This window comes from Crocuta crocuta, unplaced genomic scaffold (assembly GCF_008692635.1).
Source record: "Crocuta crocuta isolate KB4526 unplaced genomic scaffold, BGI_CrCroc_1.0 scaffold271, whole genome shotgun sequence".
NCBI classification, from domain to species: domain Eukaryota; kingdom Metazoa; phylum Chordata; class Mammalia; order Carnivora; family Hyaenidae; genus Crocuta; species Crocuta crocuta.
In genome coordinates, this window is record NW_027527824.1 from 1,721,217 (window position 1) to 1,747,653 (window position 26,437).

General features: G+C 41.9%; 1 protein-coding gene across 3 annotated transcripts in view; it reads left to right on the forward strand.

Moving 5' to 3' along the window:
• XRRA1 (X-ray radiation resistance associated 1) overlaps positions 1–26,437 on the forward strand; it is a 63,245-nt gene that overhangs the window by 33,678 nt on the left and 3,130 nt on the right. Inside the window, exons 9-15 of one of the 3 annotated variants that reach the window (XM_077776508.1) lie at positions 1,702–1,830; positions 2,552–2,769; positions 6,950–6,990; positions 10,327–10,452; positions 21,318–21,411; positions 22,119–22,234; positions 23,959–24,306. In XM_077776508.1, the coding sequence (XP_077632634.1) occupies positions 1,702–1,830; positions 2,552–2,769; positions 6,950–6,990; positions 10,327–10,452; positions 21,318–21,411; positions 22,119–22,234; positions 23,959–24,306 (1,072 nt within the window). The remainder of the gene's footprint in view (positions 1–1,701; positions 1,831–2,551; positions 2,770–6,949; positions 6,991–10,326; positions 10,453–21,317; positions 21,412–22,118; positions 22,235–23,958; positions 24,307–26,437) is intronic. The other 2 variants (XM_077776517.1, XM_077776524.1) reach the window with 2 other exon arrangements.

Consider the following 26,437-nt stretch of genomic DNA (forward strand, 5'->3'; position numbering starts at 1 on the left):
TGATAGCCTCCTGCCACTTCAAAGAGCTCTTCTCCCAAAACTGCCATGGGAAGCACTCCATTGGAGAGCCTGATGCTTTCCTCTGCACCCTCACTTCTTGTCCTCCTTACCCACCTGCTAACTGCCCCGCTATTTTAAGACATCAGTATTAGAGTCAAAATGAAGCTTTTCTATATTATAATTAAGGTGCAACTTTTATTTATTTATTTATTTATTTATTTTTAATTTATTTCTAGGAGAGAGAGAGAGAGACAGTGTGAGCAGGGGAGGGTCAGAGAGAGAGGGAGTCACAGACTGAAACAGGCTCTAGGCTCTGAGCTGGCAGTCAGCACAGAGCCCAACGCGGGGCTCGAACCCACGAACCGCAAGATCATGACCTAAGCGAAAGTCGGACGCTTAACCGACTAAGCCACCCAGGCGCCCCAAGGTGCAACTTTTAAAAGGCAGAACACTGTCTGCCTTTTAAACTTGTCACAAAAGACAGGACAAAACTAGCTTCTCCATTATGGAATATGAGAGGAATTTTTGGTGGTTTATTTTTTAGCTGTTTCACATCTCACTGGAGTGAAAAAGATTGGCCAATTAATTATAAATCAACAGAGATGCTGTGCACCCTCCTGTAATTGCTCTCAGGTAGAGATTAAAAATTTAGTGCATGAAGGTTGGTCCTGTTAGGAGAGGAAAAGAATCATCTGTGACCTTCAAATACCATGAACTAAAGGCTTCTTTCATCCCCTGTTGAGTGTGTTGAGTGTTTATTTGGGTATATGGAGGGGAAGGAGTTGGAGGGAGAACTGAAAACATGATGTGAGTCATTTGTTTTTGTGTACTTAAAAAGGGGCACTTGGGTTGTTCAGTTGTTAAAGCATGCAACTCTTAATCTTGGGGTTATAGGTTTAAACCCTACATTGGGTGTAGAGATTACCTAAAAAATAAAATCTATTTTTTTAAGTTGAAAAAAAAAATAAAGTATTACGTCTGTCTTACCCACCTAGAAACACAAATGAGGCCACATTAATGGTGGTACCTAAATGCCACGACTTCCTGCCCCACCTCTGTGATTCAGGATCTCAGCCCATTAAATGCCACTCTCAAGTGTGTCTGGGTCTCCTCAGAGAGTTTGAGTTTAAAAAGAGACTTCTCAACTCCTTACTGATATGTGTTTTTTATTAAGTTGGTTTAGAGGAGAGCCTCACTGCAGCCAGCCTACCTTACCCAACATGGTCCATGCCAAGGGCTTTGTCTTATGGTGCTCCCATAGTTGCCAATCCTTAGGGTGACCCAGCATACCCAGGAGTCTGACCTGACCCAAAATTGTGCAGTATTCTTTCTGCAGAATGTTTTCCCCCAACTTGGGCATGCCTCATTCACTCTGGTATTTTCCATGAGCATTACTAGTGCACCCCATCCTGGCCCAGCCAGGTCTCAATGAGTCCATCTGTGGATGTGTGCAACCTTTCTCTATACAGAAGACTGTATGTGTGAGTAGGAGTTGGGGGAAGGGGTCAGGTGGGGTGGGAATTATGCCGGGTCCCTTTCTACAGGGACCTCTCTGGTGCACTAGAGAGGTTCCCAAGCTGACTATACCTCTTGATTGATTCCCTGTCCTCCATCTCCATTACATTCCCATTCGTACTTCTTGGGGATGGTGGAGTTTGTCCCCTGCCCTTGCCTCACCACCAAGGATCCTTGTACTCCCAGGGAGCCATCTGTAACATCACTGACAAACAAGAGGTACATCATGAGGTTCCCAGCGCTGGAGACACTGATGCTGGATGACAACAAGCTCTCCAGCCCCGATTGCTTTGCCAGCCTGGCTGGGCTCAGAAGGTAAAGGTGCAGTCCTCTCTCTGCAGGACCCCCTACCACTCCCAACCTGGCCCACTCCCTGAGTGCTGCTCTGGAATCCAAAAGGCCTGGGTTGAAATCCCAGCTGCACCACTTACCTCTGCTGTGTGGTCATGGATAATTCATTTCTCCCCTCTGAGCATTAGCTCAGCCATAAAAGTGGAGAATCAGTAGGGCATTTCTGATCAAGTGACTAGATTAGAAGTAGCAAAGAGAAAGGAGGATAAAAAGAGATATTACCAGAGATGGGGTCCTGACTCCTGAGAGAGGAGACAGAAAAAAAAATCAGAACCAGAAAGATAAGAATTAACTGCTGAATTCTACCTATTTCATTAAGGTAATGGAAATACTGGCATTTATTTTATTTATTATTATATTTTTAATGCTGGCATTTAAATGGTTAAGCTTTAGATCCCTGGGAAATTTACTTTGGAGTCAGTTACCATTTACTGAGCCACTTTGTGGTTGAGCCATTTACATTGCCTTATTTAATCTTCACGGGAGCCTTGAAAGTTAATAACTATCATCCCCATTTTAGACATAAGGATATTGAGACCCAGAGAGGGTTAGTCATTGGCTCAAGGTCACACAAGAGGAGTAAGGGTCCAAGCCCAAGTCTATGTTCTTTCCCTAAAGTTGCTAGGTAAATACTCCTCAGGTGTCATTGTTGCTATGATTCTGTATTCACTTTCCTTAATTAAAGACTGAAGAAGTTAAGCCTGGACCAAAACAAGATTTTCCGGATTCCGTATCTACAGCAGGCTCAGCTCCGAGACGGGTCAGCAGACTGGGTTGGAGGCAGGGGGAGTTCCCACAAAGTGCCTCAGTCCATGCTGCAGCCCAACTTGTGGATGTTTGAGGCCTCAGATGAACAACCGGATTATACTGTACTGCCCATGAAAAAGGATGTTGACCGGACAGGTGAGTGATGCCTGTTGTTTTAGAGACTCTAGCCCCATAGTGGGAATAAGCTTCTGACAGTTTATTCTGAAAGTCTGTAGATCCTCGGGGAACAGCTGAAGCTGCTGGGCCTGGGGAGATGGAGGTCCTCCCATGAATTATTTCAATGACTTCCTAACTGATTCTCCGTTAAGATGTTTTAAAAATCCAATTAAATGTAAATTAAAAAAAATTTTTTTTTGTAGTTTATTCATTTTTGAGACAGAGAGAGACAGAGCACTAGTGGGGGAGGGCCAGAGCGAGAGGCAGAGACAGAATCTGAAGCAGGCTCCAGGCGCTGAGCTGTCAGTATAGAGCCTGATGTGGGGCTCAAAAGCACAAACCGTGAGATCATGCCCTGAGCCGAAGTCAGACGCTTAACCGACTGGGCCACCCAGGCACCCCTTAAATGTAAATTTTTTAAAATCTCATTTTAGGGGCGCCTGGGTGGCTTAGTCGGTTAAGCGTCCGACTTTCACTTAGGTCATGATCTCGCGGTTCGTGGGTTCGAGCCCCGCGTCGGGCTCTGTGCTGACTGCCAGCTCAGAGCCTGGAGCCTGTTTCAGAGTCTGTCACTCCCTCTCTCTCTGACCCTCCCCTGCTCACGCTGTCTGTCTCTCTCTGTCTCCTAGAAATAAATAAAAAACATAAAAAAAAAAATTAAAAATAAATAAATAAATAAATAAAATCTCATTTTAAAATGAGAGTGTCTGGTTGCCTCAATTGGCTAAGTGTCCAACTCTTGATTTCAGCTCAGGTCATGATCCCAGGGTTGAGAGATCGAGCTCCACATCAGCACGGAGCCTGCTTAAGATTCTCTCTCTCCCTCTCTCTCTGCCCCTTCCCTGCTCACTTGCATGCATACATGCATTCTCTTTCTCTCAAATAAAATTTTAAAAATCTCAAATAACAAGAAACTCAGAAGTAAGGCTTTTCAAAGATGGCTAATTCTGGGGTACATTGATGTTCCCAAGGGATTCAGGTTCTTTCCATTCTCTTTTCTGCCATACTTGGCCTGCTTGTTTATCTTTGTAGGCTGATTCCAGCTGAGGTCTCAAGATCACTACCACAGGGCCAAGAATCCTGTCCAAATGGCAACATTAGAAGCAGAAAAGGAAAGGGATGTTACCTTTATTATAGACCAAAATCTCTTTAATACATGACTATATTTATGGATTATATATTCTGTTCTACTGATCTATTACTGTGCCAATATCACAGTGAGTTTTTTAAAATGTTTATTTTAAATTGAGAAATAACCAACATAAAGGAAAAATATAGAAATATTGTGTAGATCTTGAATTTTACATGTATATCTCCTGTTAACCACCACCCATATTACAATATAGAGCATTTCCAGCATCCCATTCTGACTTATGTCACCAAAGACCGGTTTTGTTTGATTTGAAACTTGTGACTGTGGAATTATACAGCATGAGCTCTTTTGTGTCTAATTTATTTCACTCAACATTATGTCTGTCAGATTCATATTGTTGCATATATTGGTAGTTCACTATTTTTCATTTCTTGTATTTATTCCAGGTTATTTACCCTTTTTACTGTTAATAGACATTTTGGTTATTTTGAGTTTGAGGCTATTATGGATAAAGCTACTATAACTTTTATTTCTTTTGTAGACTTAAGCACTCATTGTCTATTGGGTATATACCCAGTAATGGAATTCAAAAGTATATTTAACATTATTTAATACAGCTAAGTATTTTTCCAACACAGTCATACCAGTTTTCATCCCCATATTAATATAAGAGATTTCACTTCCAATTACTCCATATCCACATAAACACTTGGTAATGTCAGTCTTTTTAATTCTACCTATTTTGGGTTAAATAGGTAGAATAAGAACCACCTTATTGTTTTAATTTGCATTTTTTAATGATTTTTTTTCTTTATTTTAAAGAGAGTGAGTGAACTTGAGCAAGGTAAAGGGGTAGAGAGAGAAAGGAAGAGAGAGAGAGACAGAGAGAATCTTAAGTAGACTCCATGCTCAGCATGGAGACCAACGTGGGGATTGATCCCGTGACCCTGGGATCATGACCTGAGCCAAAATCAAAAGTCATATGCTCAACTGACTGAGCCACGCAGGCACCCCAACAAGTTCTGTTTTAATTCTTGGTGTTTTCATTGTCCACAAGACACCCCTGGTTTGCATTTCTTAAGTGACTAATGATCTTAAGTACCTTTCATATGTTTATGGGTCACTTTGATAGCCTCTTGTGACAGTGCCTAATTGAGTCTTTTGCCTATAGTTAAGTTGGGTTATACATCCTTTTCTTGTTGATTTGCTTGAGTTCTTTGTATATGCTGGGTACAAGTCCTTTGTAGATCTATATATTACAAAAATCTTTTCCCAGTCTGTGACCTGCTTTTTCATGTTTTTAATGGTGAATTTTGATTAATAAAAGTTCTTTATTTTAATGTGTTTCAGTTTAATGTTTAATGGTTCTTTTTATTTCCTGTTCAGGATTTTTTTGTTTGCCTGAAGCCATTGAGATATTTTCCTATAGTTTCTTCTGGAAACTTGATTATTTTAGTTTTTACATTTTGGTCCATGATCTCTCTAGAAGTTTTGTATATGATGTGAAGTAGAGTCAAAGTTTACTTTTTTATATGGATATCTAGTTGACTCAACAGCACTTGTTCAATAGACTATATCCTTTTTTCCCCACTGAGTTGTAAGAGAGGTTTTATGGCAAGGCAGGGTCCGTATGTGTCTTAATTACTATAACTTTTTAATAGGTTTTGAGAACCGATAGTAAAGTTCTCCATCTATGTTGTTGCTCTTCAAAATTGCTATAGCTATTATAAAGCCTTTGCATTTGTATATAAATTTTAGAATCAGCTTATCAATTTCCACACAATATCCTGCTGGGATTTTGATTAGAATTGCATTGATCCTGTAGACCGTTTGGAGAGAATTTATATTTTTACAATATTGAGTTTTCTAATTTATTAAAGTAGTATATCTCGCCATGTTTTAGGTCTTTTACAATTGTTCTCATCTGTGCTTTGTAGTCTTCCATGGTGAAATCTTGCGTATCTTTCATTAGATTTATTCCTACATATTTGCTCTTTTTCTATGCTATTGTCAATGGTATTGCTTTTTTATATTACAGGTCTGCCTGATTGTTGCTAGTACATAGAAATTTTGAACTCGTATCCAGTAACCTTTCTAACCTGAGATTATAGGCAGAGGATATACATTCAGGCAGAGTGTGCTGTATCTCATCTTTCCTGATATGGGGCTGTCTCCGCAGGGGCTCATAAGCAGCCATACTTGCAATGATGGCCCATCCTCTTGCAAATTCCTACTTTGTTTCTTGTATAAACTTATCCCCAAAATCTTTCCGGACACTTGTTATAGGAAAGCTATTTGGGCCATGTGGGATTCCACCTGTATTATTGTTTACTTCATTTTAGGGTAACCTTTATTAGTATTATATCATTAACATGTGGAAGAGGTTCTGTTAGCCAGGGCAGAGGTGAGTAGTGCCTGCCCAGGATCCAGTCCAAGAAGATGCTTAGATTTATGGTTGAACTCAGATGTTTATTGGCTCATCTCATTCTGATGGTGCCAAGAATGAAATGATTCCATAGTCTTTTCCTTACTACTGTGCTGCTGGTTATTTTTAGTATCTCTTCCAGATTCACTGTCTTAATACATTCTATTTCTACTAACATAACACAGTATTTTCAAATCCTTTGACAATATCATTTATATACATTTCTTTCTTCTAACTCAGTTGGGTTGCCTTCTGATCAGTACTGACCACCTGCCCGATAGTATTGAGGCTAAAAGAGCTCCCACATGTTGAAAAGTCAGAAAGAAGATCAACGTGGCTAAAATATAGTGAGTGAGGGACAAGATATCAGGAGATAAGACTGGAGAAGTAGACAGGAGCCAGATCAGGCAGGACCTCAGAGGCCTGGCCAAGGAGTTTGGATTCTATTCTAAGTGCAGCTCACTACCTGACAGGCATCACAGCCAGCTCCTCTTCTCAATTAGCATTAGAGATGCAGACCAATGAGAATCCCTCAGGGAGCGGGGGCTACTGTACACAGTGGATGGGAGACCCAGACCCCAGCCTCTCTGTGGGCAATCCATGCTCTCACCAACCTCTGTTCTGTTTCTTTTTTGTTTCAGAGGTTGTGTTCTCATCTTACCCTGGATTTTCAACCTCTGAGGTAGGAACTGGCTGTTTTATATTTGTGCCCTTGAGTTAAAACATTAATTTAAATAAGTAAAAGTAAGCTAATGAAGCCATGAGAAGCATTTTTATATATCACCCTGAAGAAGCCCGTTCAGTGAACAGGTATTTACTGAGTACTTACTGTGTGCCTGGCACTGTGCTTGCTAGTCTGTAAACACACAGTGGCGGAGTAGACAGTCCAGTCCCTGACCTCACACAGCCCACAAGCTCATTTTCACTGTTCTCAGATGTGTACACTAGTAATGGTTGGGGTCTCAAGTGGTCAAGCTGGCATTGAAATGTGGCTGCCACCAAGATGAAGCATTGTGGCTTCCTAGTAAAAGCCCCCCAAAACTAGACTGATCCTTGCCAAATATACTACCATCTGGGGTCTAATCCTTGGTGTAGATGCTTGATTTTCTTCTGGATAGAAAGTTGGTTTTTCTCTCAGTGTTAGACAACTACTAACCAAGCTCATGAGGACTGATGCACAAAAATATTGATGGATGCACTTACAATAAGAACTACAACTATACATTTAGTTAATCTGCATCCTTGAGGAGCAGCTCAGTATACTCCCTCCCCACAGATAAAACTGGGTGAGAAATTGTATCAATTAACAATTGCCACATAACAAACCAACCCAACAATTACTGACTTCAAACAATAGCAGTTTATTACTTCTCACAATTATTTGGGCTGGTTAGGTGGTTCTGCTGGTTTTTCCAGGGCTCATTCATGCAGCTAATTGGTTCGCTGGGGCCTAGTTTCATGGACAGCCGGTATGGCTTGGCATCTACATGAAGTATTATGTACACCTCTTTACAACATGGTGGCCTTCGGGTTCCAAGAGAGTGAGGGTGAATTGCAAGGCTCTGAAATTCAAACAGTGGCACTTGTGCCACATTCTGTTGGTCAAAGCAAGTCATAGGTATGATAGTGCAGTACAGTTCTGACTAGCTGTTTGGAGGTAGCACAGACCCCACAAGTTAAGGGCACAATCCCCAACCAGACTGCCCTTACTTCAGGTGCTAGCTGCAAGTTTGGGGGTCCCTGAGCTATCCACACTAATAGCAAATTGGCTACAAATTCTAGAGTTCCCACAGCCTTCACAGGTTCAGTAATTTACTAGAATAGCTCTTAGAACTCAGGAAAGCACCATCTTTATGATTACAGTTTTACTATAAAAGTTACAAACCAGGACCAGCAAATGAAAAGACACATAATGTGAGGTCTGGGAGGGTCCCAGATGCAGAGTTTCTGTGCCCTCTCATTGTGGAATCAGGGTGTGTCCCCCTCCCAGCACATCTGATGCGTTCACCAGTCAGGAAGCTCACTCAAGCCTCAGTGTCTAGAGCTTTTATTGGAGTTTCATTACACAGGCATGACTGATTGAAACATTGGCCACATGATTGAACTTAATCTCTAGCCCCCTCCTGCCCTCCCCAGAGGTCAGGCTGGCTCAAAACCCCAACCTTCTAAACACATGCATGGTTGTCTTTCAGCCCCCATCCTGAGTCATCTCATGAGCATAAACTTGTGTGATCCCAGGGCTCATGAATAACAAAGACATTCCTACAACTCAGGAAGTTCCAAAAGTTTTGGAAACTCAGTGCTAAGAACCTGGGACAAAGACAAGACAAATTCTTCATTGTATAACAGCCAGTCTAGTTTCACGGGTGTAGAGATAGAGATTCCACTTCTGAGTGAGAGAAGCACCAAGCTCACACTGCCGAAGGGGAAGGGCATACATATGGCATAGAGGGGCTTGTGGCCATTAAACAGTCTACCACAAAAGTCAAAGATAATCAGTAGGTTGGTTGTTCAGTGCTCAGATCCCAACTGTCTGGCATCTGAGAATGTAGAGTGTGTGTTAGATGGTTGAGACTTGTAGTGGCCTCTTTCTATAAAAGACCTGTGCATATTCCACAGGGCAGTCATGCCCTTAGGTCAGGACACTTGTCAGCTCCTGGAAGTGGTAGATACCCCTGAGCCTCACTGTCTGGCTCATTCTTTTCTGTGCTGCAGTCTGACTTGCCCCTTCAGCTCACCAGCCTTGCTCCAGGTAGGAAATTGCACAGTGGAAGAGACTGCTTTACCAAACCACTACCACTTTCCACTCTGGCAGATTCCATTTGGATCACCTGGAGAGAAGAGTCCTAGAAATTCCCAAGTCCTATCACTGGTTTTTGTTTTGCTCTCACCTGTGATTCCCCTGTCCCACTCATATTGCTGTACAAGTTGGAGCTTAGGAGGGCACAAAATACTTGACCCTAAGTAGGTGCTCTGCTAATGTTCACTGAATGAAAAAGTAAAATTTAAGTGACTTGCTCAAGATTACACAGCGATTAATGGAGCTTGAAACAGAATCTAGTTCACTTAAACCCAGTTACTAGCCCAGCATCTACCCTGTCGTTTTCTTTGGTCCCATCTAACTTAAGGAATCAGTGAGTGAACCTAGTTAGGCATGGTTAATCCAGTAACTTCCATTTTCTGCTTAATGAAACATGTCGATCCTGAGGCAGACTGGGTTGTACTGAAAAACCATATATCTGCAAGTGACCCAGATGCACCAGGCCACATCCAGGCCCGGAGGCTTGCTTGAAGTCATCCAGGACTTAGCTATTGATTTATCCTGGAAGGAAGAGCCTCCATGGTAGGATGTGAGCTAGCCCATCAGGTTAATCCTCTCCATCTTCCCTCTAGGAAAAGTCTTTAAAATATCGGGGTGCCTGGGTAGCTCAGTTGGTTGAGTATCCGACTTTAGCTCAGGTCATGATCTCATGGTTCGTGGGTTCAAGCCCTGTGTCCGGCTCTGTGCTGACAGCCCAGAGCCTGGAGCCTGCTTTGGATTCTCTGTCTCCCTCTCTCTCTGTCTCTGCCCTGTTCATGCTCTTTGTGTGTGTGTGTCACTCTCTCAAAAATAAATGAACATTTAAAAATTAAAAAAAAAAATAATGCAAGCACCTGCCCTTTTGCTATTTGCAGAAATTTTAGCCCAACTGTAGAGAAGGCCACGTAGAGAAGGGCCATTTCAGAATAAGCTACTATAGGGCAGAGAGTGTGAGGTGGAGGCAAAAAACCTTTAATGCCTACACCACTGCTATATTGTCATTTGGCCTCATAGAACTTGAAACTGGAACTTTGAGTATCAGAGAATTAGCTCATTATGTGACCTCAGAGAACTTGGAGCCAGAACTCTGGGCCCTTGGTAACATCTCCTGCTGTGACCCTAGATGCGTCTTTTGGCCAAACCTCTCTAGAATGTCTTGGCAGCATTCAGCTTCCTATCATTGGGACACTTTGACATAGAGCTTTTTTTCCTTCCAAGGAAACCAAGGTATGTGCACTTCCTCCCATATTCGAAATTCTTCCCGTGAAGTCACTGAAGGCCAGGAACCAGACGCTGGTCCCGCCCTTTCCAGAGCTGAGGTACCTTAGCCTGGCCTACAACAAGGTGACTCTCTGCTTCTCTGCCTATTTCCTCAGGGGCACAGATGGGAGGATGGGATGCAATCTGCTCTGGCCTGAAGGCCAGCCTTACAATTCCCTGCATTACAGATATGTGGGCTCAGGAATTCTCAGGGTGGGAGAAGTGGAGAGTGTCGGCCAAGGCAGAAGTCCATCCATTCAGTCACGGATGTTTATTTACTACTTACCATGTGCCAGCTCTATGCTAAATACTAGGGATATAGCTGTGCAAAGAAAGATTGGGTTGCTTATCACCCATAGGGAAGACTGATACAGCACAAATAGTGTCAGTATAAGCATGCGTAGTGTTAAGAAGAAATTCGCAGTGCTATGAAGTATATGATGGGTAGTCTAACCTAATATTTGGGATCGGGGAAGATTCTTGAGAGAATGCTGCTTAATCAATTTAATGACGTGAAGTGTGAGAGAAGAGTGAAGTGAGAAATGTTCTAGCTTATAGGAAGAGCAGATGTAAAGTCCAAGGGACACATTTAACATTATCTCCTACATGTTTTATGTTAACATATTTTTCAATATCCATGTTCTGTTTGATTTCTGTAAACCCCACCAACTAAGCTCTACTCAAGTCTGAAGTGTAGGTAACTTTGAAGGTACTCTGCTTACATTCCTTCTAAGGCAAGCAGTTGGTACAGCCAAATTCTTCAAGTGTTTTCTTCCTAAGAGTTTTATAATTTCAGCTTTGACATTCAGGTCTTTGATTCATTTTGAGTTAATCTTGATATGTGGTGTGAGATACAGAGGTCAAACCTCATTCTTTTGTAAGTGAATATGTAGTTTCCTCAGCACCATTTATCAAAAAGACTATTCTTTCCCCATTGAATAGTCTTCTCACACTTGTCAAAAATCAGTGGACCATAGATGTATTATGAATCCCTTTTTCATTCTTGAAATTGGTCATTTGTGTCTTTTATTGATTCAAAATAGTTAGAAGCTATCCCTTTTATTGACTTAAAAAAATAAACTAGCTGCTGGTTTCACTGGATTTCTCTACTTATTTCTTTTCCCATTTCAGTAATTTCTGCTCATAACTTGATTTCTGTCCTATTCACATGAATTTAGTTTGCTCCTCTTTCTTGTTTCCTGTATGGTGTAATTTTAGATCATTGATCTAGACCTTTTCCTTCTTTTCAATATAAGCATGTAAAGCCATAAACTTCTCTAAGCACTTGTTTTAGCTGCATCCTACAAATTGTAATTTGTGTTTTTATTTTCATTTTGTTAAACTTTTTCAGTTTTTGTTTTGGTTTCATCTTTTACCCATGGGTTGTTTAGATGAGTGAGATGCTTAATTCCAAATATATGGATGTCTTCTAGATGTCTCATATTTATTATTTCTAATTTAATTGTATTGTGGTCAGATAACATAACCTGCAAGATTTCATTCTTCTGACATCTATGGAAATTTGTTGTATATCCTACCCTATATGCTATCTTGGTGAATGTTCTCTGTGCATTTAGAAAAAAACATGTATTCTGCACTTTTGAGAAGATAGTGTTCTATAAATATTAATTATGTTAAGGTGGTTGGTAGTATCACTGAGATCATTTCTGTACTATTGTTTCTCTTTCCTATCAGTTATTGAGAACAGCATGTTAAAATCTTTAGTCATGATTGTGGATCTGTTTGTTTTTTCCTTTAATTCTGTCAGTTTTTGCTTAATGTATTTTGAAGTTTTACTATCACGTACATATTTAGAATTTTTATTACTACCTGATGTGTCGATCCTTTTATTATTATTATGACTTGTCTCCCTGTTCCTTGAACAAAATTTCTTGTCTTGATATCTGTTTCGTCTGACTTTAACATAAATACACAGCTTTCTTATGCTTGCTATTTGCATAGTCTCTTTCTATCCTTTTACTTTCAACCTCTTTATAGAGGTTGTACTTCCAGCCCGTTTCTTTGGGACAGCAGATAGTTGGGTCTTGCTGGGAGGCCAGAGCATTTTTCTCTGTATTGCTCTTCTGTCCTCAGCTCACACCCTTCCCCGGATTCCTACACTTCACATGGATTATCTCCACACTTGTGTTCCTCTCACCCAGCAAAGACTGCTTGTGCTGGTTACTTAGTGCTTGCTCTTCTGGTGGTAGAGAGCCAAGGGGAGGGTCCAATCCCAGTCTTAGTGGGCGCTGGGTTCCTGTGTCTGTGGGATGGACCTTCTCAGCAATCCAACCCCCCGCAAGTAGTCGGAGACCTCTCAGGAAATGGGCCGAGGTTAGTTTCCTGCTTCAACCCCAGAGCAGCGGTTTTTAATTTTTTCCCTCCCCTCAGATGTAGGACCCTGGGCTACAGAAACCCAACAGGGTTTTCTGACCTTCCTCAGAAACTACAGCCTTTGTTCAACAGGCAGAGGGTTGGCAAGGCTTCTTGCCTTTCTGACCATGGCAGCCGCTCTCCTCCTCCAGGCCCACACACCAGGGACAGCTCTCTCCAGTCTCACTCCCTGGGTCATCCTTTGCATACAAGCAGCCATGAATTCTCTTTCTGTCTGTAACTCCCAGGAGTTCTCCTACTCTAGCCCACACTTAGCTTTTAGCAGGGCTTTAAAATGTTGAGCCAATTTCTTCCTAATTGCTTGTACAGCACTTGCCATATCTCCCTCCCGTGTTCTGCCACATGTGAGCCAGTCTGTGTCCCATCTCTCCTTGGAGGTGCCTGTCTTTCCTTAGGTTTCAGGCCTCATGATTGCCCTGAGACCTTAGCTCTCTGGTAGATGCAAGAAAATTATGATGTTACAGGCTATTCTGTCTTTTTTCTTGTTAGGAGAGGAGCAATACATACATACATTTTCTACGTGCTCACTTGAGTTTTTAAATTATATTTTTCTTAGCATTTGACAAAATACAGCAACCTTCTTAATAAAGACCCTCGAGAAAGTCAGGATAGAAGGAACTTACTTAAACATCATAAAAGCCATTTATGAGAAGCCCTCAGCTAATATCATCCTCAATGGGGAAAAACTGAGAGTTTTCCCCCTGAGATCAGGAACACGACAGGGATGTCCACTCTCACCACTGTTGTTTAACATAGTGCCAGAAGTCCTAGCATCAGCAATCAGACAACAAAAGGAAATAAAAGGCATCAGAATTGGCAAAGAGGTAGTCAAACTTTCACTTTTCGCAGACGACATGATGCTCTACACAGAAAATTCAACAGACTCCACCAGAAGCTTACTAGAACTGATTCATGAATTCAGCAAAGTTGCAGGGTACAAAATCATTGTACAGAAATTGGTTGTATTTTTGTACACCAATAATGAAGCAACAGAAAATCAGGAAACTGGTCCCATTCACACTTGCACAAAAAACCCTAAAATACCTAGGAATAAACCTAACAAGAGATATAAAAGATCTGTATGATGAAAACTATAGAAAGCTTATGAAAGAAATTGAAGAAGACACAAAGAAATGGAAAAACATTCCATGCTCACGGATCGGAAGAGTAAATATTGTTAAAATGTCATTACTACCCAAAGCAGTCTACACATTCAATGCAATCCCAATCAAAATGGCACCAGCATTCTTCTCAAAGCTAGAACAAACTATCCTAAAATTTGTTTGTTTTCTGAGTTTAAGAATCTATTATAGTTTACCTCCCTCTCTGTTTGTATCTTATTTTTCCTTCTCTTCCCCTCTGGTTATCTGTTAAGTTTCTCAGATTCCACATATGATTGATATCATATGATATCTGTCTTTCTCTGACTTAGCATAATACTCTCCAGTGCCATCCATGTTGTTGTAAATGGCAAGATTTCATTCTTTTTCATCACATTCCATTGTATGTATATATGTATATATGTGTGTGTGTGTGTGTGTGTGTGTGTGTGTGTGTGTGTATAAAACACATCTTCTTTATCCATTCATCATCACTGGACATTTGGGCTCTTGCAATAATTTGGCTATTGGTGATAGTGCTGCTGTAAATATTGGGATACATGCACCCCTACAAATCAGCACTCCTGTATCCTTTGGATAAATTCCTAGTAGTGCTGTTACTGGGCCATAAGGTAGTTCTGTATTTAATTTTTTGAGGAACCTCCACACTGTTTTCCAGAGTGGCTGCACCAGTTTCATTCCCACCAACAGTGCAAGATGGTTCCCCTTTCTCCACATCCTCACCAGTATCTGTTGTTTCCTGAGTTGTTCATTTTAGCTATTCTGACCGGCGTGAGGTGGTGTCTCAGTGTGGTTTTGATTTGTATTTTCCTGATAATGAGTGATGTTGAGCATCTTTTCATGTGTCTGTTAGCCATTTGGATGTCTTCTTTGGAAAAGTGTCTAGTCATATCTTCTGCCCATTTCTTCCCTGGCTTATTTGTTTTTTGGGTATTGAGTTTGGTAAGTAGATTTTGGGTACTAACCCTTTATCAAATATGTAATTTGCAACTATCTTCTCCCATTTCATCAGTTGCCTTTTAGTTTTGTTGGCTGTTTCCTTTACCATACAGAAGCTTTTTATAGTTAATTTTTGCTTTTGTTTCCCTTGCCTCTGGAGACACGTCAGGTAAGAAGTTGCTGCAGCCAAAGTCAAAGAGGTTGTTGCCTGTTTTCTCCTGTAGGATTTTGATGGGTCCCTATCTCACGTTTAGGTCTTTCATCTATTTTGAATCAATTTTTGTGTATGGTGAAAGAAAGTGGTCCAGGTTTATTTTTCTGCATGTTGCTTTCCAGTTCTCCCAGCACCATTTGCTAAAGAGACTGTGCTTTTTCCATTGGATACTCTTTCCTGCTTTGTCAAAGATTAGTTGGCAATATATTTGTGAGTCCATTTCTGGATTCTCAGTTCTATTCCATTGATTTTTGTGTCTGTTTTTGTGCCAGTACCATACTGTCTTGATGATTACAGCTTTGTAATACAAGCTAAAGTCTGGGATTGTGAGGCCTGCTGCTTTGGTTATCTTTTTCAACATTCATAACTCTGGCTATTCAGGGTCTTTTCTAGTTCCATACAGATTTTAGGATTGTTCTAGCTCTGTGAAGAATGCTGGTGCTATTTGGTTGGGATTGCACTGAATGTGTAGATTGCTTTGGGTAGTATTGACATTTTAACAATATTTGTTCTTCCAATCCATGAGCATGGAATGTTTTTCCATTTCTTTATTTCTTCTTCAATTTCTTTCATAAGCTTTCTATAGTTTTCAACATACAGATCTTGTACCTCTGGTTAGGTTTATTCCTAAGTATTTCGTGTATTTTGGAGCAATTGTAAATGGGACCAATTCCTTGATTTCTCTTTCTGTTGCTTCATTATTGGTATATAGGAATGCAACCAATTTCTGTGCATTGATTTTATATCCTGCATCTTTGCTGAATTCATATACCAGTTTAACCAGTTTTTTGGTGGAGTCTTTTCAGGTTTTCCATGTAGAGTATCATGTCATCTGCAAAGAGTGAAAATTTGACTTATTCTTTGCCAGTTTGGATGCCTTTTATTTCTTTGTGTTGTCTGATTGCTAAGGGCATCCCACACTATGTTAAACAACAGTGGGGAGAGTGGACATCCTTGTCATATTCCTGATCTCAGAGGGAAAGCTCTCAGTTTTTCCCCATTGAGGTTGGTATTAGCTGTGGGCCTTTAATATATGTCTTTTATGATGTTATGTTCCTCTTATCCCAACTTTCTTGAGGGTTTTTGTTACGAAATGATGCTGTATTTTGTCAAACCCTTTTTCTGCATCTATTGACAGGATCATATGGTTCTTATCCTTTCTTCTGTTAATGTGATGTATCACATTGATTTGCAAATATTAAACCAGCCCTGCAGCCCAGGAATGAATCCCATTTGATCATGGTGAATAACTCTTTTAATTTACTGTTGAATTTGATTTGCTAGTATCTTGTTATGAATTTTTACATCCATGTTCATCAGGGATGTTGGCCTGTAATTCTTCTTTTTAGTGGGGTCTTTGTCTGGTTTGGGAATCAAGGTAAGGCTGCCTACATAGAATGAGTCTGGAAGCTTTCCTTCTGTTTTTATTTTTTAGAACACCTTGAGAAGTGTAGGTTTTAACTCTGCTTTAAATGTCTGGTAAAATTCCCCTGGGAAGCCATCCCATTCCATTTCTTTGCTGGTTATAGGCCTCTTCAAATTTTCTGTTTCTTCCCTTTTGAGTTTTGGTAGTGTGTGGGTGTCTAGGAATTTGTCCATTTCTTCCAGATTGTCAAATTTGTTGGCATATAATTTTTCATAATATTCTCTAATAATTGTATTTCTCTGGTGTTGATTGCGATCTTTCCTCTTTCATTCGTGATTTTATCTGTATCCTCTCTTTTCTTTTTGAGAAGTCTGGCTAGGGGTTTTTCAATTTTGCTTATTCTTTCAAAAAAACAACTCTTGGATTCACTGATCTTTTTTTTTAAATTCTATATTTTATAGTTCTGCTTTAATCTTTATTATTTCTCTTCTGATGGTTTTGAGCATTTTTGCTGCTCTTTTCTATTCTAGTTCCTTTAGGTGTAAGATTGGATTGTGTATTTGGATTCTTGCTTCTTGAGATAGGCCTGAATTGCAATGTATTTTCCTCTTAGAACTGCCTTTGCTGCATTCCAAAGGGTTTGGTCCATCATGTTTTCATTTTCATTCGCTTCCATATATTTTTAAATGTCTTCTTTAATTTCCTGGTTGACCCATTCATTCTTTAGTAGGATGCTCTTTAACCTCCATGTATTTGAGGGCTTTCCAAATTTTCCTTACGGTTGATTTCAAGTTTCATAGTGTTATGATCTGAAAATATGCATGGTATGATCTCAGTCCTTTTTTATTTGTTGAGGGATGTTTGTGACCCAGTATGTAATCTACACACACTCAAGAAGAATGTGTATTCTGCTGCTTTTGGATGAAAAGTTCTGACTATATCTGTTAAGTCCATCTGGTCCAATGTGTCATTCAGAGCTATTGTTTCCTTATTGATTTTCCAAGTAGATGATCTGTCCATTTCTGTAAATGGAGCATTAAAATCCCCTACAATCATGGTATTACTACCTATACATTTACTTATGTTTGTGATTAATTGATGTATATATTTGGGTTTTTCATGATGGGGGCATAAACATTTACAATTGTTAGCTCTTCTTGATGGATATCCCCCTTTATGATATAATGCCCTTATTCATCTCTTGTTACAGTCTTTGTTTTAAAATCTAGCTTGTCTGACATAAGTGTGGCTACTCTGGCTTTCTTTTGCTGTCCAGTAGCATGATAGATGGTTCTCCATCCCCTCACTTTCAATCTGCAGGTGTCCTCAGGTCTAAAATGAGTCTCTTGTGGGCAGCATATAGATGGATCTTGTTTGTTTTGTTTTGTTTTATCCATTTTGATACCCTATGTCTTTTGGGGCATTTAGTCCATTTACATTCAGAGTGATTAATTGAAAGATATGGATTTAGTGTCATTATGTTATCTGTAGGTCATGCTTGTGATAATGTCTCTGGTCCTTTGTAGTCTTTGCTGCTTTCCACTTACAGAGTACCCCTTAGGATCTCCTGCAAGGCTGGTTTAGTGGTCACAAACTCCTTTAGTTTTTGTTTGTCTGGAAAAGCTGTTATGTTTCCTTCTTTTCTGAATGACAGCCTTGCTGGATAAAAGATTCTTGGCTACATATTTTTCCTATTCAGAGCACTGAATATTTTCTCCCACTCCCTTCTGGCCTGCTAAGTTTCAGTGGGCAGGTCTGCTACTACCCTTATGTGTCTACTCTTGTAGGTTAAGGCCCATTTGTCCCTAGCTGCTTTCAGCAAAGATAAAGAATTCTCTCTTTATCTTTGTATTTTATTAGTTTCACTATGATATGCCATGGTATTGACCTGTTTTTGTTGATTTTGAAGGGAGTTCTCTGTATCTCTTGGACTTGGATGCCTGTTTCCTTCCCCAGATTAGGGAAGTTCTTAGCTATAATTTGTTCAAATAAACCTTCTGCCCCTTTCTTCTTCTTCTTCTGGAACTCCTATGATATGGATATTATTTCATTTCATTGAATCACTTAGGTCTCTGATTCTCCCCTCATGGTCCAATAATTTCCTTTTTTTTCAGCTTCATCATTTTCCATAATTTTATCTTCTATTTCACCTACTCTCTCCTCTGTTTCTTCTATCCTTGCTGTCATTGCATCTAGTTTATTTTGCATCTTATTTACAGTGTTTCTTAATTCATCGTGACTATTTCTTAGGTCTTTGAGCTCTGCAGCAATAGATTCTTTGCTGTCTTCTATCCTTTTTTCAAGGAACATGAAGTGTTCTGATGAAACTTTATTAAATAGAAGGGAGGAGGGACAGATTTGGTCTACAGGCTTTATCTGCTGACCTTGGTTTTTGTACAGCCTTCAACCTAAGACTGATTCTTATATTTTTAAATGGTTGAAAAAAATCAAAAGACTTCTTGACATATTAAAATTGTATGAAATTTAAATTTTATAGTCTATTACTAAAGTTTTATTGGAAAAGAGCTCCAACACTTATTCATGAATTGTCTCTGGCTGTTTTTGTGCTACAACAGCATGGTTGAGTAGTTGCAATAGACATATTATGGTCTGTAAAGCCTAAAACGTTTACTCTCTGGTCCTTGATAGAAAAGGTTTGCCAAGTCCTGATCTAGATCTAGATGACCAAATGTTAGAGTTGCTCAAGGCCTGTTCCTTGTCCCTTCTCTTTTTCTCACTCTGTATTCTCTCCCTAGGGATGGCTTCACATACCCACTGGCCCATGAATAGTGGCTCACAAATTTATAGTTCCAGTACAGACCCCTCCTGTGTACTCTAGACCAGGGTCTCCACTGCCTACCTGAATCTCTCCTAGGAGGTCTGAAAGGTACCTTCGTAGTACACATATCCAAGTGAATTAACGAGCCTCAAATTTGAGTTTCTTCCGTTGTTCCGTATCTTGGAGAATAGCTCCATCATGCATGCAGCTTACTCAAGCCAAAATCTGACTGTCATCCTTGATATTCCTCTCTCCTTTACATCCCTCCCTCACCTTGCATATCTCATCTGTTAGCAAGTCTTGTCATATTTAGGTCCTCATATTTCTGAAAATCCACATATTAGGTTCCCAGGGACTAAGATCTTTCTAGCTTTTATCTGACCCCTATTTGCATGTCCAGCCTCATTTTCTCTCTGCTGTTAATCACACTGGCCTTTTTTACATCCCTCCAACAGACTTTCCTTCTTGCTGTGAGGCCTTTCACACATTGCGCTCCGTGTGGAGCATTTCCTCTTTGCATTAGGTAGAGCATGTACTATGAGTTGCTGCCACAAACTTTAAATTCTCAATGACTTCACACAGTAAAAGTCTATTTCTTGCTTTCATAAAATCCATTGTAGGTATTCCAGATGGGCTGGTGGCCTCTCACATGATCTTTCAGAGACCCAGGTTCCTTCTGGCTGTGGCTCTGTCATCCCATAGGGCCTTAAGAGGATTTCATTGGCTCCTTTGTATCTGGTGGATAGATGGCTGAGCAGAGGAGGGGAATGAGAAATGTAGAGGATCACATAGGAGGTTTCAAATGGGCTATTCCCAGAAATTATCCCTTCCATCCAGGTTGCATCAGCTAGAATGGAGTCCTTTGACCACATCTAGCTGCCTGGGAGGCTAGAAGACAGTCTAGCTGTGTGTCCAGAAAGTAGAGGAAACAGTTTTGGTTAACACAGAGGATTCTGTGCTGTACAGTCTGTCCCCCACTGCACTCACAATTTTCCCCCTCCTCATACTTTGGATCTCAGGGAAACCTTCCTTATCTCCCATATTAGACCCAATCACCCAAGGACTTCACACACCCTCCCTTGTGGTACTAATCACAGCTGCAGAACTATCCTCCTTCGTGTTACTACTTCTTCAGTGCATGTTTCCCACCAGGCAGTGCTCCCTCAGGACAGGAATTCTAGCCATTTTGCTCATTTCCTGCCCAGTGCTTGGCACATGGAGGCGTTCGGTAATATTTATTAATTGGATGACCACAAATGAAAGAACAAATAAGTTAACTGCTCAGTGGGCATCTGATGCTATCCAGTAGGGTTCCAGAGGAAGCCAAACCCTCTCTCTCTCACAGCTCATAGGCCTTACTGTTTTCCTTAGGTCCTGAGTCTGACCCTAGATGCCCAGGCATCTGAAAGGCTACTGCCCCACTCTTGGCCCCTCTGATACTGTTCTATTGCTAATAGACACCCTCCTTGAAGATATTCCAGCCACTCTGCTCAACAAAGGTTGGGCATTTTTTTGCTCTTCAGAGGTTGGCCTCATGGGGATAGAGCAGCCTCTGGACCACAGGAAGCCTTGAGGTCGTCCTTACTGGCTCTGCTTATCCTTTAGATGAATGGGTCCCCCTGACTGCCTATCCCCTGTCCCTTCCCAGATCAGTGCCCAGGACAAGCCTTAATGAAAGACACCATCAGGAATGCCGTCGACAGACTGAGGTGTGTAGAGGTTGCACTGAGGAAGGTGAAGTGTCAGATTGTATACTGAAGTCAGAGTCAATGCCCTGCCAGGCTTCCAGAGTCCTTCTGAGACAAGTGTTACATGTGTTTGTTACTGTTTTATCACTAACGTCTTCATTACTTGGTCTGGGCTACATTTCCAGTGTGGAGAAGGAAAAATAGTTCTTAACTTTCAAACAAGAAATCATGATGTGGAATTTCAGACAGGAAGGGCAGGGTCCTCTGGATGTGAGCAGGTGGCATTGCAAAGACAGAGGCTGCCTGGCACTGAGTGTGAGCACAGCAGCATCACTAACCACCTCAGCCCTAGCAAACATGCAGCCCTACAGTGTTATTGTGGGGCCCGGCAGCACCTGGGCAGAGGCAGGGCAGCGTTGACCTGAGCTTTTCCCCGCATTCCTTACAGATCGCGAAGGAAGATGCCCTCCTGCCAGTAGCTCTCTTCCCATCTCTCTGCGAGCTCATCTTTCATAACAACCCTCTGGTGGCCCATACACGAGGTATGGTGCCCACAAGATTGTACCCCTGTCCCGGTGCCCAGGGGCAGTGTGGGCACCCTTAGCCCCACCTCACTGATGCCCAGCCCTGGGCCCTTTGGTGATAGAGAGAACCACAGATACTGCTTAGCACCTGCTCTGTACCAGCTTACAGCAGCCCTGTGAGGCAGTCATCACCATCCCTGTGCACAGTGAAGGAAGCTGAGGACCCGGGAGGTTCATGATCTAATCAAAGTCCCACAGCAAGAAGAGGCAGAGCTGGGAATGGAATACAGAATTATCTAGATCCTACATGAGGTCTTTAAGTGACACGCTGCTTTGTAGAGCAGGTCTGCTGTGACCTCATTTCCTACTTCCCAGTTGGGGAGGGGTACAGGGCCCTCCCCACCCAGGGCATCCTGGGTACAGTGGGTGCTGTATTAATGGCTGCATCCTGTTGGCACTTTAGAATCCTGGGTCCTGGAGTGACACCAGCAGAGTTCTCATCTTTGCTTTGCACTATACTTGTTATTTGGGCAAATTTCTTAACCTGTCTGTGCCTAGGGTTTCCTCACGTATTGAATGGGAGTAACATAGGTACCTACTCCTGTGGTTGGTCTGAAAATGAAGTAAGTTAATACATGTCCAGCAGTTTGAACAGTGCTGGACACATAATAAGCCCTCAGTAAATTTCCACTAATAGTAATCTCACTTCCCCATCATGGCTCCAGGGGTCCCTCCACTGCTGAAAAGCTTCCTCCAGGAGCGCCTGGGAATCCACTTGATTCGAAAGAAGGTAGTAAAGGCTAAGCATCATATTTTGATGCCTCGGAAGGACTTGTGGAAGGTAAGTTTCCAGGGCAGGACCACCAAGCCCAGAAGAAGTGGAGCCTATTTTAATGCATGCAAATTGACTTGGGGCAGGAGAACCTTTTCCCACTCATGGATTCCTTCCCCTAGGTCTGTAGTAGTGGCATTGTCTTTTCCTTTCCATGTCTGTTACATACAGACACGTCTAGAAGGGACAAAACAGTCACAGGGACCCAGGTGTCAGAGTAGGGAGAAGCTGTGAACGCCATGGAGTCCTACCCCTCTACTTTTACAGAGAAACTGAGGCCCTGAGAAGTTGCTGTGGAGAAGTGTGGGAGAAATCAGTCTGAAGACCCAGGGATGAACCTGGCTTCATCACTTTCCACAGCCACCTGAACTTGGGCAAGGGCTTCACTCTCTGAGCTTCAGCTTCTCAACTCCAAGCCTCTCTGAGCTGCTGAGAGGACTGGATGAAGCAACAGATACAAAAATATGTTTTGGGGTGCCTGGCTGGCTCAGTAGGTAAAACATACGACTCTTGATCTTAGGGTTGTGAGTTGAGCCCCAAGTTGCATGTAGAGATTACTTAAAAATAAAATCTTTTTAAAAAATGTTATAAACCCCCAGGCCCTTATCCGTGCAAGTAGTAGCCACCTATAGGAGTTGTGGATGGTTGCGCCAAACCTAGAATACACATCTTGTGCCTCTGCCTGAGGAAGCATTTCCTTATGTTGAGAGCAGTCTGCTCCCTAGCCAGTGGTCTTAGACTTGCCTTCTGGGATGACATAAAGTAAGTCATATCCATTCCTCATCTGAAGGATTGCAGAAATGTCTGTGAAATGCTTCCCCTCCTGAACTTTAGCCTTCCTGTAGTTCTAAAAGCTGGATTGTGCATTGCTGGTCCCCAAAGTTAAATACAGTTTTTCCCTTTCCATGCCCTCTGCAGCCTGTCTCTGTCCAGCCAAGCTCTATTCTGGAGCCCTAGACCAGAGCCAAATCAAAAGCCAGAAACAAATTTGAAAGGTTTCCATCATATTCCTCTGGTTTCTTGCCTCCTATATGGATTGGACTGTCTTGTTCCCATCAGCCAGTAGGGTGAGCCAGATGCTAAGTATATAATCCTCTCCCCCCAAGATGATGGGGTTTTGCTAATTAAAGAAGCTGAGAATTTCAATAGGAAAGAAGTTATTTCCTTAGTTCTGAACCCCGAGAGACACTTGCCTTATGAAACTTCATTTAAGGTATGGGGACCAGCATCCTTAGAGGGGCCTGGTATTGCTGCCTACCAGAAAGTGCAGGACCATCTCCCACAGGCTTTCCTAGGAGTCCCTGAGGAAAGTCAAGTACACTGTGTTAAACCTTGACCAGAAGAATGAGGCTATCGAGAGCCAGAGTGATATGATCAGGGATAAAGAATGAGGCCCAGAGCCCAGGATAGAAATTAGGTAGTCCAGGCTCAGCCACCAAATAATTCTGTGACCTTGGATAAGGCATTTTACCTCTCTTCCCTGAGCCCCAGTTTCCTCTTTTATAAAATAAAGATAATTATTTACTGGGTAGTTTGAGGTGTAAATAAAGCAACATCCATCATGTATAGGTCATGTTGTAGATGCTCAGTTAGTGTGATTTTGTTCCCTCCCACCCTCTAGGAGCCTCACTCAGTCCTCTGATCCCTGTACCAAATGGCCTTAGGCTGGTGAGGTCCAGGAGGGAGGGACTCTGATTAGGAAGGAAAACAATCCAGCCTTTCTCCCATGACAGGTAAAAACCCAAGTTCCAAAGGTGCCAAAGCAGCCTCTGCTTCCCCGTCACCTATGCGTGCCCCCAATCAAGTCTCCCTCAAAGGAGATGCCAGAGTCTGAGGCGGAGCCAACTAAAGAGCTGTCCGCCACCAGAAGCAGTCCTCTGGAGCCAGAGATGCCCATTGAGGGCCTGGAGGGCCTTTCCCTGTCCCACCGGCCCTTCGTGCCACTGCCTCCCATCTGTTCTGAGTCTACTGTGCATAGTGAAGAGACCACGTCCCACCAGAGCAACAGACCTGGCCACCTCAGCCCGGAGCAGCTGTCAGATGAGGACACCAAGAGCACAGAGTCCATATTCTTGACCCAGGTACCTGGATCCCCCTGCCTCATTCCTAGCTCCTAGAGGCTCCTGTACCACCCTTGTGTAGCTGGGTTGCTACAGGCAGCTGGACGTAAGCACAGGGCAGGTCTGGAAATCATAAGAAAGCACCCCTGGCAAGACCTGCAGGCTCTTCTGGGAGACCCGCTGAGCCAAGGCCTCCAGTGGGTACCCAGAGGGACAGGTCATGGTCCTGTGGCACAGACAGCATCTGGGGTCTGGCTAGGGCATGGTTCTGACTAGTTTTTCAGAAGGGCTTGCTGCTGCCTCTGCCTGTCTGCTTAAGTCCCGTCACTTCTGATGCTGTCTCTGAATCCTGGGAATACAGATTGCTGAGACGCAGGTCCTCGAGATGTCCTCAGTCTGATGGGGGTTGGATTGTAGGAACAATGTATTCAGTCAGTGCCAAGACTGAGGAAAACCCAGGGGCTGGGAGCCTGGTCGAAAGAGGGATCCTCTGCCCAGACCAAGAGGGCTCCTGAAAGAGGTTCTGATGAGCTGAGCTTTGCAGGCTAAGTAGGCAGTAACAAGGTGCAGACATGGGCAGGAAGGGCATTCTGGGCAGAGCAAACAACATGAAGCAGGCTACAGAGGGAAGAAATTAAAATGACGTGCAGAAACCATGAATGGTTCAGTGTCTGAGCGACAGAAAGGTGACCTGTAGGAAAAGGGAAATATGAGGTGGAGGCATTGCAGGGCCTCCTTGATCTTTATTATTGTACCACTGCCTTTCCTCATCTCCCTACCTCCAGTCTTTCCCGTCCAATCTGCCAGATCTTTCCAAGCTGTATATCCATACATTTATGTCTGACTCTGTCCATCCATCTCTTATTCTACAGATGACTAACAGTGACATACAAATTTATGCAGTATAAAAGTATCTTTATCAACTATATCAGAACCTTTTAGAACAAAGAAGAGTATAAATAAATGTTTTTAAATGAACTTGAGAAAGTGGGATGAAAGGAAAATACAGACAGGAAAGGAAATTCAAGTCCCAGGATAGTTCTGTCACTCTAACCTGCTCATTATGCACAGCTGCTCTCGTAACAGAGGTATATTGCAAAATGCAATTCTGAGCTTCCTAGAGCCAAAGTAGGACAATCAATTGTGAGTCACCATGACTGAAAAGGCTTTATTTCCCCCCTTGTCGAATTGCCCAGGCTGTGACCTCCAGTGCAGTGTTGGATATAACTGGCAAGAACAGACATGTCTTATTCCTGATCTTAAGGGGGAAAGCTTTCTGTCTTTCACCATTAATTCTGATGTTAGTTGTTTTTCATTAATGTCCTTTATCAGATTGAGGAAGTTTCTTTCTATTACTGGTTTTCGGAGTGCGATTTTTGTTGTTGTTTTAATCACAAAGGGGTGTTAGACTTTACCAAATGCTTTTTCTGTGTCTTCTTGAAATGATCATGTGGGCTTTTTCCTTTATGAGTTGAAATGGTGAATCACATTAATTGATTTCCAGTTGTCTAACCCTTGTAAACCAGGGTTAAATACCACTTGATCATGGCATATAATCCTTTTTTATATTTTTTATCTTTATTTATATTATTATTTTGGGGTTGCTAGTATTTTTTTGAGGATTTTGTGTTATATTCATAGGAATGTTGGTCTGTATTGTCCTTTTTGATGTTTGTCCTTAGTTTTGGTTTTGGTGTAATATGACCTCAGAGAATGAGCTGGGAGTATTCCCCTTTCCCCTAAATTTTGGAAGAGTTTGTGAAGGATTGGTGTTAATTCTTTAAATGTTTGGTACAGGGGCACTTTCGTGGCTGAGTCAGTTGATCGTCCAGTTCTTGATTTTGGCTCAGGTCATGATCCCAGGGTCATGGGATTGAGCCCTATGTCAGGCTCCAAGCTGAGATTCTCTCTCCCTCTGTCCCTCCCTTGCTCATGTGTGCTTGCTCGCCCTATCACTGTCTCTAATTAAAAAAAAAAAGTTTGGTAGAATTCACTAGTGAGGCCATCTGGTCCTTGGCTTTTTTTGTGAGAAATGTTTCAATTACTAATTCAGTCTCTACTTTTACAGGTCTGTTCAGATTTTCTATTTCTTTTTAGCCACGAGCTTTAATGAAGGGTATTAACTACATTCCAATGTGAAATACAGGTTTCA